Raw genomic sequence first — 16310 nt, forward strand, 5'->3', positions numbered from 1 at the left:
CTGTATTCAGCTGACCAAAAGTCTTGTTCCTCCTGCCACCGAACTTCACTAATTCCCACTATATCTAACTTTAACCTATCCATTTCCCTTTTTAAATTTTCTAACCTACCTACCCTACCTATCCGATTAAGGGATCTGACATTCCACGCTCCGATCCGTAGAACGCGTTTTCTTTCTCCTGATAACGACGTCCTCTTGAGTAGTCCCCGCCCGGAGATCCGAATGGGGGACTATTTTACCTCCGGAATATTTTACCCAAGAGGACGCCATTATCATTTAACCATACAGTAAAGCTGCATGCCCTCGGGAAAAATTACGGCTGTAGTTTCCCCTTGCTCTCAGCCGTTCGCAGTACCAGCACGGCAAGGCCGTTTTGGTTAGTGTTACAAGGCCAGATTAGTCAATCATCCAGACTGTTGCCCCTGCAACTACTGAAAAGGAACCACATGTTTGTCTGGCCTCTCAACAGATACCCCTCCTTTTTTGGTTGCACCTACGGTACGGCCATCTGTATCGCTGAGGCACGCAAGCCTCCCCACCAACTGCTAGGTCCATGGTTCATGGGGAAGTTATGTTAATGCATTATGGAACTATTACTTTTTTCCAGTAAAAGTGAGTTTCTTTGTAATTTTGAGGAATACAGAACAATTATTATTTTACTGAAAATCACGCTCTGGTGTCACTAGAGACCCCACGCTGTTAGGGAGGGTCAAAGTTTGTTGGATGTCGCTGAGCCCTCCCATTCCCAAATACTGAATGAATTACGTCCGCTCATTCGCACCGTAAGTTACGCTGCCTTAAGACACACAGACCCAGTTTATGACTGTAATACTTGTCGTATTGTGTAAAACTTTTAACCTAATGCAATCCCTCTTCATGAGCAGTTTATGACAGCATTTTGAATTTTTAAATTTGATCAATAATGACCTGAAATTTTGTAAATCAAAGTGTTATTGTCCTTAGAAGCCGTTAGATAGGCAACCTGCAAGTAGGATTGTGAACGAGTTAGCCGTTTAGTAATATAGATTACTTACCGGCTTTAAATGGAAGTGTGTCTGCTTTCCCCCGTTTATGTCAGCATTTCCCCAGGCTCACTTACGGAAAAAATGAAGTTCAGGGATACGTACTGTATTCAACACACAGCGAACACAGCATTCTCTAGTTGGCTTCCGTCACCCCAGCACTAGCACAAGAGGGGCGCAGCGCAGAGGACGCGGTTCCCTCACCACATCTGTTGGCGAGAACCGATGACTTAGCTTGGGTTTAAGGGAGAGCCGCCGTATGCAGCGAGCAGTTTCGTCTATGCTTTTGCGGTTCTACTTCTATGTTACTGATACAACTACTCACACTACTGGGTGAGATTTGAATTACGACTACTGATCACTTTACTGGATCCGCGTCTGACTTATTCTCTGGTCGTACTGATACTGCAGAAAGGCATTAAACTTCAGAACTTGTGTCTCTTGTGTCAGTCAGATCTCCATTTATGTTGTTAATAAACCCCACGTGTTCCACTCCCCACCACAGAGTAATTTTTATAGACACTTAATTTCAGTTGGGGAGGGGCAAGGAGAAAAGCATGGCAATCCTTTAAGAATGTTTTGAATGGTTCTTTGTGAAGCTTCAAACCATAAAAACTTGAAAGAACCCGTATGAACATCTGCAATGTATGACGTCACTTAAATCCCATTTTTTGCAATCACGGCTGTATTTCTCGAAGCTAAAATGTGTGATGTTAACGATAAATACCAAATGTCATTCTCAATGGAGAGAAGTCTTCCGAAGTAAGAGTGATTTCAGGTGTGCCGCAGGGGAGTGTCATAGGACCGTTGCTATTCACAATATACATAAATGACCTAGTGGATGACATCGCAAGTTCACTGAGGCTTTTTGCAGGTGATGCTGTGGTGTATCGAGAGGTTGTAACAATGGAAAATTGTACTGAAATGCAGGAGGATCTGCAGCGAATTGACGCATGGTGCAGGGAATGGCAATTCAATCTCAATGTAGACAAGTGTAATGCGCTGCGAATTCATAGAAAGATAGATCCCTTATCATTTAGCTACAAAATAGCAGGTCAGCCACTGGAAGCAGTTAATTCCATAAATTATCTGCGAGTACGCATTAGGAGTGATTTAAAATGGAATGATCATATAAAGTTGATCGTCGGTAAAGCAGATGCCAGACTGAGGTTCATTGGAAGAATCCTAAGGAAATGCAATCCGAAAACAAAGGAAGTAGGTTACAGTACGCTTGTTCGCCCACTGCTTGAATACTGCTCAGCAGTGTGGGATCCGTACCAGATAGGGTTGATAGAAGAGATAGAGAAGATCCAACGGAGAGCAGCGCGCTTCGTTACAGGATCATTTAGTAATCGCGAAAGCGTTACGGAGATGATAGATAAAATCCAGTGGAAGACTCTGCAGGAGAGACGCTCAGAAGCTCGGTACGGGCTTTTGTTAAAGTTTCGAGAGCATACCTTCACCGAAGAGTCAAGCAGTATATTGCTCCCTCCTACGTATATCTCGCGAAGAGACCATGAGAATAAAATCAGAGAGATTAGAGCCCACACAGAAGCATACCGACAATCCTTCTTTCCACGAACAATACGAGACGAATAGAAGGGAGAACCGATAGAGGTACTCAGGGTACCCTCCGCCACACACCATCAGGTGGCTTGCGGAGTATGGATGTAGATGTAGATGTAGATGAACAAGAAAAGATGAGATGACAGTACATGTGCTAAGACATCACCGAATAACTGCTACATCTACGTCTACATGATTACTCTGCAATTCACGATTAAGTGCCTGGCAGAGAGTTCATTGAACGACCTTTAAGCTACTTCTCTGACGTTCCACTCTGTAACAACGCACGGTAAAAACGAACACTTAAATCTTTCCGTGCGAACTCTGATTTCTCTCATTTTATTAAGATGATCATTTCTCCCTATGTAGGCGGGCGCCAACAAAATATTTTCATACTCTGAGGAGAAAGTTGTGACTGAAGTTTAATGAGAAGGTTCTGCCGCAGCGAAAAGCGCCTCTGTTTTAAAGACTGCCACCCCAATTCGCTTATCATATCCGTGACACTCTCTCCGTATTTTGTGATAATACAAAACTGGCTGCCCTTCTTTGAACTTTTCGATGACCTCCGTCAACACTATGCGAAGCGGATCCCATTTCGCACAGCAATACTGAAGAATTCGTGTATCATATCCGTGGCACTCTTTCCGCTATTTTGCGATAATACAAGACTGGTTGCCCTTCTTTGAACTTTTTCGATGGCTTCTGTCAATCCTATTTGACGCGGATCCCACTTCGCACAGCAAAACTCCAGAAGATGGCGGACAAGCGTGGTATTAGAGGGAGCTGTAGAGGATAAAAACTATATGGTAAATAGATATTTGAATACATCCAACAACTAATTGAAGACATAGTGTACAAGTGCTACTCTGACATGAAGATGTTGTTGGCACAGTAGAGGAATTCGTGAGGGGCCACATCAGAATACAGATGACTAAAAAAAGAATAAAGAAAAAAAAGTGGTTGTTAAGCACCACAGACAGGCCAGGAAAGAGGCGCTCTTAAGATATTTAATACTTCTTAAAAATCTTTTTCATCTTTTCTGAAATATACATTAAATAAATATCATCATCTCAGAAATGAGAGTGACAATTTATTCATGACTTTCACATTATGTGCCGAAAAATCGCAGGGGAAACATATTCTCTCCAGTTTATAATGTGTGTTCTGTAACGGCATCGACCTAGGTGTGTGGTATCGACCTCCTGTGAAGATGGATAGGTCAGTATAACACTTGTCCATTTGTCAGGGCAGATGGTATGACCCCCCACCCCCTCCCCCCCAGCACTCCAAGACATGCGGCCTATCTAGTGGAAGCAGCAGCGAATTCAGTAATACTCAGGTTGAAACACGTTGATTTATTTTTCCAGTGCAGCATACATCGCAGATACAACCCCCACATGTTCCTCCTCGACAATACACAGTCGAAACCTCGTCTGTGGTCGTCACGACTCAGTGTCGCCAAAATCAGAGCAACCTTCCGTGGTAAGCAATCTTGGCCAATGGTGAAGCTGGTTTAATTTATTACTTCGCAGACTGACATGGTTATACCACTGGAAAGTTGTGCCAGCAGCCTGTCCCAGCAACTGCTGGTGACAGAAGCGATGGCATACAGGGAGCGAACTCCAGTTTCCGACGTTTGGCTGGCAGTGCATGGCGAGAGGAGACTCTAAGGGGATCAGTGGATAAAAGGGTCCTAGTTCGATCTTTAGCTCATAGGAGTTGGTGCTGACTCCTAAAGCGGACGGTCCCGTAGGATGATGGAGGATGATGACTAAATCAGCAAAAGGCACTAGCGTGACGATGCTTCTACGGCCCCTACTCGTATGGTGGCAAGTCGCTCCACAGAGGTCACAGGATCGATGTCTTTTGCCCTTTAGTCGGGCAATACTTTTACGTGACAGAGTCTGGTGTATTGACGTACAGATGCCCCAGTCATCACAAAGATCCCCTGTCACAAAGCTGCAGGCGTGCCCTGAATATTGGTAACAGCTCTCGTGGTCGACCAGGTGGTCGTAGCAATGTACTGAAGCTAGTCATGATAGCGAAATGCTAATTACTGCAATGGCGGTGGCTGGCAGCAACCAGCCCACCTCAATTCGGACATAAAATAGGGTGTATAATGATGTGAATACAGTCCATTTTTGCTTTTTCTGGTGATAGGTTATCGTAGCTACTCAACGGCTTGATCTGTTATCTAGTTCCCTCTGTCTCAGCCTTAAGAGTGTGTTTATGTTTAAACCTGGTAGACTGTCATTCAAGTACTGTACCTGCCTCTTTCCATGAGAATCCGACAAGCTCTTATTTGCCACCGAAATAATTCTGGATTGTCACGTCCTTAAACGACCAACGACTCTGCTAACATACTTCAATAGATTTTTCATTTCGTGAAGTACTTGTAGAAAGAAACACTATTACGTCCCAAATGAATTAAATGCTAATTGTCAACATTTTGTTGGTTCCCAATTAGGTTTTCCTTTTCAAACTACTAACACTATGCTCTCGTGACAGAACCATTCTTCTACCTAGATGGGTAAATTACAGAACACTTATCTCTCACACTGTGTCAGGAGAAAATTAGTCTCCAGTCCATCGCCATTACGACAAGACTTGGACGACCTGAAATACAAATTACAGGGTGAGTGAACTGTCCCTACCGATGTCGTTCAATGCAATCGTTTGATACAACCCACAATGTTGTATCTGGCCTTCAGAAACCACGCGCGAAATTTTCATACGCTATCCCTCGCTACACATAAACTATTACTCCTACAGAAAATAATGAATAGGATCTTTTTGTGGGATATTTAATGTACTTAAAAATTGAACTGGGATATGTTTTCACTGACGGCCACGGTCTTCGAGCTATTCAAGAAAAATATACAGAAGACATCTTCAAACGCACCTCCACCCCTCACTTATCCCTCACCAGTCAGAATTCCTAGTGCCTTCTTCGTGTCATTCCCTCTTACCACTGTACAAAAAATTACAAATACACGAACTATTCCTGATATTCGACCTTTTACGGCCTCTATTGATTGGGCCGTTTCACCACCAGCATAGCCGGCTATTTCGTTAACATGTTAATTTAAACGTGCTCGTGAGGGTAACGAAAGAAAAACGACTTCTGTAAACTTTACGCTGAAACTAATTACGTTGATAATTCAACCCAAACCTAAGCCTTACAAGCACAGTAGTTTCGTAGTCTGAAGGGCTGACAAATACAACGATGTAAGTGTTTTATTTTATGCTGTTAAAATTCACAAAACTAATAGTCAAATTTACACAGACGACAGTTTTACAATTTGTAAATGCTCGACTAAGCCGGAAGTGTAATGAGGCCAGTCAATGAAGACCAAAAGAGGTTGAATGTGCGGAATAATTCGCGCAGTCACAAATGTTTGTACAGCGGTAGGTCGGAGCGCCATGTACAATATACTAGAAATCCTGATCGGTCGGGTCTGAGCGTGGGATTGGGGTTGCGTGTGAAGGTCATTTTTGTAAGTTTTTCTTTAATAACTCGAATACTACGGTCTCTATCGAAAATTTATCCCAGTACAAAATTTAACTACGATTTCCTACAAAAAGGTTCTATTAATTTTTTGTAATAGTTAGCGAGAAGCGAGGGAGAGAATATTAAAATGTAGGGTGTGATATGCTGGCCCGACATAACATTGCGGGTTGCATAAAACGACATTGGTAGGGGCAGCTGAATCACCGTGTATTTCAGACAGAATTGAGATCTCACCGATTATAGGTTTTCAGCACCATGTAAAATAAGTACTTCAAGCAGTTTGCTATCAAGATATGTGCAGCTGAACAGATAAATATCACTGAACAAATTTAATTTGTTTCTCAAAATTTGGTTAATTTATTTAACAGATTTTTTATTGCAGAATATTAGCTCACAGCTAAGCTTACGTTACCGGCTATCGCTTTTCACTCTCTACTGCTACAGGGAGAGCGCGCTGTTTGAGTTCCGGCACACCGTACAGTCAGTGTCTTTTCAAACAAATACAAGGAGAGTTGGCAGAAGGAGTCTCCTGCCGCGAATATTTTGGGAGGTGGCTTCCTGTTCTCAGATATGCATTCCATCCTTTTCAGGTGTTCATCCGTTAACAGCTTCATGGCAATGACTTTCAAAATCGGTTACTGCTATCCAAATAGCATATACGAACACCGCAAAGTGACATGGTGTTTCTATGTATGACTTAGCGAATGATTCATTGTTATCAAACCACGTGCAAGTCAATCTTCACAATGTGCAGTACTGGTCAGATGAAAATTCACTCTGAGAGAGGTGGATAAACTGCTATTCCAGTTTGTCTGCATGTGGTTCTGGAATTTCGAGAATCGCATCATTCGTCCCTATTTTATTGATGCCATTCTAAACAGCCACAAGTATTTTCAGTTCGCTCTGCACAGATAATTGCAGACGTTCTTAATAGAACATTTTGAGATAGCTGGATTAGTACTGCTCTCAGTATTAATAAGGAAACTTTATTGACAGATCAATTTTAATTCAGGAAATTATTCAGGAAATTATCTTATGACGGATCAGCTCTGACCCGCGAGATACGTTTAAACTTTTCACTGTTCCCGAAACGAACAATTCATGTCCTGTAACTACAAAACATCATCCATAAAAATTCCGAGACTCGACCAGTGGATTGGATAATGGACGCTACTAACAGCCAATACACCACCTTTTGTTGGTTCCTAGACAGTTCTGCCGATAATACCAAACAAGACAAAGCAGGATATGTCAATAAATTTAAAATAACACAAAAACACCATACTTCAATTTTCTGTAGAAACAAATGTAATTCACTGGCTTGAACTCTAGCCCAACAAACGGTTCCACGAAATGTTATGAAACCTCTTCTTCCGAACACGATCAAGCTCAGTAAACTACGACTCTCCTTTAGAAAACCGGAAAAGCAGAATGGTACGCCAGTGCACAACTTGCACACTTTCGAATTCTTTTAGGCTTTCTGTACTGGAAAAGAAATTTTGCTGGCCAGGAACACTTTAAAACAGCACATCCCCTCTGAAGCCACACGATGCCTGCTGACTTGTCACTTCACGAGCAATAAACAGCCCCCCGAAACGCTTTTAACATTCAGGCCGTTCGCCAGTCAGCCTCAGAGACAGAATGCAGGCGCTTCCAAAGGACATATCTTGCTCCCACAAATGGCGACCTGTTGCAAAGTGCTACTTCATGCTAGGACTTCTTGCAATTTTATTCACAACATGGAAAACATCTGTAGTCAAGGGGCAGTTTCCCACCCATAGGCCGCCATAGTACGCTCTCGCAATAAATCACGTAAGGATACACGGTACGTTTCTGGCTGAATATTATGTAAAAATCAAGACCTATTTATTTCAGGCACTGTTTATAATGTATATGTTATACAGATTTTTTGTTGACATCAGGTAATGCAGCACACTTTCTAAACAAATTAGAAGTATTTTGAATATTTTTGAACCTGCTTAGGGTTATTAAAAAATTACAAAGAAATTGATGCAATTTTTTTCCAAAATGCTTCCTCAAATTGCGGTACCATTTAATCCAATGTTATACATTGGAAGGAGACCTAATTTTTACCAGATATGCATGACATGATGGCTGAGGTGCTAGACCTATTTAATTCCACACATTATGTATATTACAAGGATAAAAAATATCACATCTTACATTTTAATTTTTATAATTTTTTCAAAATAAAATGTTATTTTTTCTATAATTTAGTTGATTTTGCAATAAAGCTTCTTTATAAACTTTAGGAAATATTTGTACCTGAATTCTGAAAAAAACAACTTGTGTTCATTTGTTCATGTTCACGCTTCCTCTTGTGATTCCTTTTAGCACTTCTTGCTTCTTTGGTAACTTGAAAAGCGAATCTTTCAGCTTCATGCACCAGTTGTCTGTCACATGCAAGCAATTGATCTTCCGTATTAGAGCCACATTTTATGCCTAAATTTCTCAGGACTTCCAACCTTCCTATCACTCCATAATTGAAACATATCACTGCATCTAGAACACCAACTTTTAATGTATTTAGTCCTACAAAAACATTCTTGGGTAATCTTTGCCATATGCAATGGTTGACATTTTCATTTGTATTCTGAGTGCCCCCTTGAAGATACTTACTAAGCAAGTCAGGGTCACTCACGTCTCTAAGACTTGGTTTTATTTCACTCATAACAGGCTCAGGAAGAGAATGCTTATGATGGTATATTTGACCACTTTCTTTTCCTTTTTGGTAACCACACCAAGAATATGCTCCTTTAAGGCTAAGTCTCTGAACATGATGGTCATCTGGGGACAACTTATGAAAGTAGGTGGCCCATACAGCCCATATTGTCACTCAATAAGTTTAATGAAAAATTGTGGGAAACGCAGAAAGTTGAAAGATTCTAAATACCTGGGGGTGATCTTCAGAGAAGGCATATTGAGTGGGTTAGAGATCAAACCGAGGATCCAAGTCTCTATCAGCTTTCTAAATCTCGTAGTCTGTCAAGCAATTTCAAACTACAGCTGTATAAAATACTGTTTCATGAAGATGAAAGTACTGAATAATGAGACTGACAGTTAATTTGTACTACTAAGGACACAGTCAAAGTTGAAAATCTGACAATTCTCATTTCAACTGTCTCATCAGCATTGTGAACACGAAGAAGCTGAAGGCTGGATACAATTGACTTATTGCATGAAACACTGAATGTTGGGCGAAAAAAAAAAAGAAAAAAAAGTTGACGCAACATTGAGCGACTTGTGTGTCGATGATGATGAAATGACAATGAGGACAACACAACACCCATTCCCCGAGTTCTCCGAGTGGTTGAATATCTCCAACCCAGCCAGGGATTGAACCCAGGCCAGCTGCATGGCAGTTAGATGAGCAGATCACTCAGCTAAGGCGCAGAACAGTTGGGTACAAAATTACATTCATTATATCTGTCCATCCTAAGGGCTAAATACTGCCATGTAAGAGGCACTAGTGAAGAGTTAAAATGATTCACAGTGTGCCACATGACACGGGACAATAACAGTGTACAGGCGTCACAAACACCCGAAACAGTTGCAACTGTTGTGGGCTGCACATACATAGGAGAATTAGTCTGCAAACTGACAGGAACTGTCAGAGATTTGCTGACCGAACAGACCCAACGTTTTAATGACTATTCTGGATTTCTTTGGAGTGTGTTGCAAGTGAACACCATGAGCAAAAACCATGCTAGCAACACAAGACTAGTAGGCCAGTTTCAGAAAAATAGTGTACCAAAATGAAATTTTGAACCCAGTTAGTCATCACAAAATACACATAAAAACACCCCAGGAAAATCTCTGAAATGATATTATGCAGATAAGGTTAATTATTCAGTAGAATGTCAAGGATATATCCTGCAGTTTCAAGAAACAGACATTTAGTTCCATAAATGCAGGAAAAATAAATATCGCTAACTCATCTTTTGTTCCATCAAGCAATAACTTTATCCACTGCTGACGGATATTTTTTGCTTTCCACTCGTATTGTTATGATGCCTGCCATACACAATATATTTTGTGTATATTAATATTTACAATAGGCCGAAAATTAGGCTAAGATAAGAAAGATCATCAATTACTTCTGCTAAGATTAGTGATTATTCCTTGCTGACCAGTGTGAAAGATCTTTGGAATCGGTCTTCTACATAAGCCAATGTTATTTTATGATTGCAGGAGTGGCGCTAGGCAAGAGCTAAAACTTGCCATGTCTCTCTACTCATGAGGTGCTTCCAGAACATGTACTACACGAAAAAGTAAGTAAATTTTAATTTAAAAAATATAATTCATTACTTACATGACAAATTAAATTTACTGATTACACTGAGGTGACAAAAATTATGGGATAGCGATGTCCACATATACAGATGGCGGTAGCATCCCGTACACAAGATATAAAAGGGCAGTGCATTGGCATAGCTGTCGTTTGTACTGAGGTGATTCACGTGGAAAGTTTTCCGACGTTATTATTGCCGCATGACGGGAATTATCAGACTCCAAACACACAATGGCAGTTGGAGCTAGATGTATAGAACATTCCATTTTGGATGTCGCTAGGGATCTGAATAATCTGAGACACACAGTGTCAAGAGTGTACCGAGAATACCAAATTTCACGCATTACCTCTCAACACTGACAATGAAATGGCCGACTGCCTACTCTTAACGCCCAAGAGCAGCGGCATTTTCAAAGAGTCGTCAGACCTAAAGACAAGTAGCACTGTGTGAAATAGCTACAGATTCCCGTATGGAGGACATAGTGATAGACATCCCTGGGGTTGTGAAGCAGCTGAATGGGTTGAAAATAAATAAATCGCTAGGTCCTGATGGTATTCCAATTCGGTTTTACAGAGAGTACTCTACTGCATTGGCTCCTTACTTAGCTTGCATTTATCGCGAATCTCTTGCCCAACGAAAAGTTCCGAGCGACTGGAAAAAAGCGCAGGTGACGCCTGTATATAAGAAGGGTAGAAGGACGGATCCTCAAAATTACAGACCAATATCCTTAACATTGGTTTGTTGCAGGATTCTCGAACATATTCTCCGTTCGAATATAATGAATTTCCTTGAGACAGAGAAGTTGCTGTCCATGCTTCAGCACGACTTTAGAAAGCATCGCTCCTGCGAAACGCAACTCGCCCTTTTTTCACATGATATCTTGCGAGCCATGGATGAAGGGTATCAGACGGATGCCATATTCCTTGACTTCCGGAAAGTGTTTGACTCGGTGCCCCACTGCAGACTCCTAACTAAGGTACGAGCATATGGGATTGGTTCCCAAATATGTGAGTGGCTCGAAGCAATAGAACCCAGTACGTTGTCCTCGATGGTGAGTGTTCATCGGAGGTGAGGGTATCATCTGGAGTGCCCCAGGGAAGTGTGGTAGGTCCGCTGTTGTTTTCTATCTACATAAATGATCTTTTGGATAGGGCGGATAGCAATGTGCGGCTGTTTGCTGATGATGCTGTGGTGTACGGGAAGGTGTCGTCGTTGAGTGACTGTAGGAGGATACAAGATGACTTGGACAGAATTTGTGATTGGTGTAAAGAATGGCAGCTAACTCTAAATACAGGTAAATGTAAATTAATGCAGATGAACACGAAAAAGAATCCCGTAATGTTTGAATACTCCATTATTAGTGTAGCGCTTGACACAGTCACGTCGATTAAATATTTGGGCGTAACGTTGCAGAGCGATATGAAGTGGGACAAGCATGTATTGGCAGTTGTGGGGAAGGCGGATAGTCGTCTTCGGTTCATTGGTAGAATTTTGGGAAGATGTGGTTCATCTGTAAAGGAGACCGCTTATAAAACACTAATACAAACTATTCTTGAGTACTACTCGAGCGTTTGGGATCCCTATCAGGTCGGATTGAGGGAGGACATAGAAGCAATTCAGAGGCGGGCTGCTAGATTTGTTACTGGTAGGTTTGATCATCACGCGAGTGTTACGGAAATGCTTCAGGAACTCGGGTGGGAGTCTCTGGAGGAAAGGAAACGTTCTTTTCGTGAATCGCTACCGAGGAAATTTAGAGAACCAGCATTTGAAGCTGACTGCTGTACAATTTTACTGCCACCAACTTATATTTCGCGGAAAGACCACAAAAATAAGATAAGAGAAATTAGGGCTCATACAGAGGCATATAGGCAGTAATTTTTCCCTCGTTCTGTTTGGGAGTGGAACAGGGAGAGAAGATGCTAATTGCAGTACGAGGTACCCTCCGCCATGCACCGTATGGTGGGTTGCGAAGTATGTATGTAGATGTAGATGAAATCAATGTGGGGCGTGCGGCGAACCGTATGTCAGGAAAGTGGGGCAAAATTTGGCGTTAATGGGCTATGGGACCAGACGACTGATGTGCGAGCCTTCGCTAACAGCACATCGCCTATGGTGGCTCTCCTGGGATCGTGATCATATCGGTTGGACCTTAGATGACTGAAAACCGTGGCCTGGTCAGATGAGAACCAATTTCACTTGGTAAGAGTTGACGGTAGGGTTCGAGTGTGGCGCAGAGCCCCAAGAAGCCTTGCACCCAAGTTGTCAACAAGCCACTGTGCAAGCTGGTGCTTGCTCCATATTGGTGGGGCTGTGTTTACATGGAACAGAGTCTTCTGGTCCAACTGAACCGATCATTGACTGGAAATGTTTATGTTTCGCTACTTGAAGACCATTTGCAGCCATTCATGAATTTCATGTTGCCAAACAATGATGGAATTTTTGTGGATTTCAATACTCCCTGTCAGGACTTAGTTGAAGAACATTTCAGAGAGTTCAAGCGAATTATTTGACCACCCACATTGCCTGACACGAATCCCATCGATAATTTATGGAACGTAATCGAGAGGTCAGTTTGTGCAGAAAATCCTGCTTCGGTAACAGTTTCGCAATATGGCTCAGTATTTCTGCAGGGGACATCCGACTTGGTGCATGCCATGTTGAGTCACTGCACAATGATGGGAAAAAGGAGGTCCGGCACGAAATTAGGAGGCATCCCATGACGACTTTTGTCAACTCAGTGTATTTGCCCATTATTGATCCCGAACATGCAGAATGATTACTCTACTTGATTTCAAGAAAAACTGTGAAGATGGTTCTTTAGGGACTACAGTGACTAAGAACAATGTGTGAAACTGCAAGAACATTACAGTCTTAGATTTATAAGATGATTTTACACATGGTATAAAACTCTGAACCACTAAACATTATAGATTATAAGGAATAACTTACAGGCCATGGTAACCAATTATTGAGTGTTTGCAGTTAGTGGTATCGAAATAGATTTTGACAGTGTTAGACGTTATTTCAGTAACTGCCGATACTATGGGCCACCTGCTGCGACATTCAAGCTCACAATATATGACCATAGGGACTCATATTTGTAAGCAAATAAGAGGTTATTTCCTTGGAGAGACAACGACATGATTCCAGCATTCTTACATCTGTAGGAATAACTTCTCTTGACATGACTTACTTTACCTTATGTGATCAGGCCCGGGTGACTGTGCTCAGCTACAAGGCTTGTGTTCCACTGGATTCTGTTTCCTGATTTCTGCCACCAGCCACCCAAATACCAATCTGCAGCAAGGTCTCATGAATTCCGTCTCTTCTTTTTTTTGGTCTGCCACATGGTCTTCATCTGTGGTGAACAAAATGTATGGATTTCAAACATCAATAGCAATAGGACAAAAGCGTTTCTGGCCCACTTTTGATATCAAATTGATATGCAGATTAATTAAATGCGACAGCTGATTGATTTATGACCTTAAACTATTGTTCTGCTAAGTGGTTTTTCGTGTAACCACCCCTCTCCTCTTAACCTATAGTTCTGTTAAATGTTTCATGATCCCTGAGGGTTGATTTGTGACTGCCTGGGGATAATCAGTCCTTATGAGAAATGCTCATCATCCCTTTCCCCTCTTTCTCTCTACTGCACTGGGGAAAGGGACACTTGTTCAGTTCAGAGCCATTCTTACCCCTCTGGGGAAAGGCCACAACCCTCCCCTCCCCCACTTCCCCCCTCCACTCCCCACCTGGAAATTGGCCAGAAAAAGATGTATTCTATGCTGTAGAGGAAGGTTTCACGATATGAAATTCAAATCAATGTCAATAATATATTGTTGAATATTCATTATTTAATCAATTTGCAGGAGACAGGCTCTTCTTTGGTTGGAAGTAACTCAGTTGTGGTACCTCCACTCTTATGACGTCACCCCACGTCCTATTGATGAATACTGGTGCAATTAGTTCAAAATCTGTACTGCATCGATCCCCCAACCCACCAGTTCCCTAGAAATACAGAGACACTTTTGATTGATCACTTGCATATTTGGGAGCAAATATCTCATCAAATTGATTGACCTTGTGGAATATTGCAATTTATAGGAAAAACACTCCTCATATATCTTAGGTCTTGTATATACTGACTCATGACTACACAAGCACCCTCCTCCACCATACATCTGGTGAAAAACACCCTCCGATCACCTCTTTGTGTGGGCCACACTGCACCGCACATGACAGATCGCTGGCAACCCTTTGACTACCGAGCACTGGACAGGGAGGCACCTGAGGATGAATGCGTGATACCATATGCTGTCTTCCTTTGAAATCTGATACCAAACAGTCTTCCTGTTTTCTTTCCAGACACACATATTCCACACAAGTTGAATGGAACCAGTTGCTGTATGTGCTTTCCCTATTATGCAGATACTGACTGAGTTAGTTCACAAAACATTCAGCAGAGGACCCTGGGGGAAAGCAGCACACCCAACTTTACTCCCTCCAATCCTCTCCTCCCCTTCCCCCTTGTCAATCTGGTTACTTTCTGTTGGATAAAGCATCAGGTAGCAGCAGCTCTTTGATACTGGTACCTGGGGGCTGTTGAAACACATATTCTCTCTCCCCCCCCTCTCTCTCTCTCTTTCTCTTTCTCTCTCTCTCTCTGCCACCCTCCCCCCCTCTCAAGTGACTACTTCTTGACCGTGAAACGTCCCCTTTGAACAATTATACATGTCTTGTTAGAGATTACGGTATTGGTGGGCCACCAGATGTGCAGACCCACTGCAGTCCTTGTAGAAATAATGGTGTTGGTGAGTCATCAAAGGTGTAGACCCACTGTAGTCCTTGTAGAGACGGCCAGCAACCATCTGTTGCGACTGTGCAGGTGCATAATCACCATCGAAGAGTCTTGCGGACAATATAGCAAGTCCATAAACCACCACTTGTGCACTCACAAAAAATCTTTTTTGAAATGTCTTTAGAACCAGCAATGCTGTTATCCAGTCCCTTGCTGAATTATCAACACACGTGCAAGCACTAACAGTCCCAACTTCTCACATACGGTGCATATATTATGACCAACAGAAACGTATGCAGTGAAATGATACTTAATTTGATGAACTGGAGTCAATTACAATTTTATAACATAAGAATACAATAACAAAGGTAGAAAATACATCATTAAAAACATAATAATACAGATAACATTTGTAGTAATACAGGCTTTACAAAAGAATCGAAATAACATATACATCAGTGTTACAAGAATCATGACATAAGTAAATACATAAAAGGTCAGAATAACTTTCAAAACATAAACTTCACACGTGAGCATTAAAACAAAACAGAATAAATAATGTCTAAACATCTTCACAAAGTAAATAACATATTATCAGAAAAATTTTACAACATAACTCTTACTAGCTAAACACATAAAGACAGGAAAAACACAAATTCACCTAGTGTAATAACACAAAAATACAGGACAGGCTTTGTTTTCAGTGTGACATTTGGTACTGCAGTCCAACCCAAAACTTCATTCCATAGATCTTTCGTCTTATTTCAACATTTGTTTCCACCAAAAAAATCCTATCCAAGCATGCTTTCTGTATTTATATGTTCACATATTTCTTACCTCATTATTTATTTTCCATTATCTTGCCTCATCATTTATTTCCAAGAATATCCTACCTAAACCTGTGTCCCTAAACCCTACTTTTTGGTTCATATCCTCTTTCAAAATGCTTTTTTGGCCAAACCATTTTCTTATAGCTTCTCAATGCATTTCTTTCCATTCATCACAACTTGTTCTCTTATATAGCCTACCCCATCTTAAGTTAACTTAAATCTACTGAGCTCAGATGCTAAACTAAGGGACGAGGTAATGCAGCAGCACAA

General features: G+C 41.5%; 1 protein-coding gene across 1 annotated transcript in view; it reads left to right on the forward strand.

The window, feature by feature from the left end:
- Positions 1-16310, forward strand: part of LOC126195656 (uncharacterized) — a 175932-nt gene that overhangs the window by 54825 nt on the left and 104797 nt on the right. Inside the window, exon 2 of the mRNA XM_049934280.1 lies at positions 10312-10391. Coding sequence (XP_049790237.1) covers positions 10357-10391 — 35 coding nt within the window. The 5' untranslated portion in view covers positions 10312-10356. The remainder of the gene's footprint in view (positions 1-10311; positions 10392-16310) is intronic.

The sequence above is a fragment of the Schistocerca nitens genome, chromosome 7 (assembly GCF_023898315.1).
Source record: "Schistocerca nitens isolate TAMUIC-IGC-003100 chromosome 7, iqSchNite1.1, whole genome shotgun sequence".
NCBI classification, from domain to species: Eukaryota; Metazoa; Arthropoda; class Insecta; order Orthoptera; family Acrididae; genus Schistocerca; species Schistocerca nitens.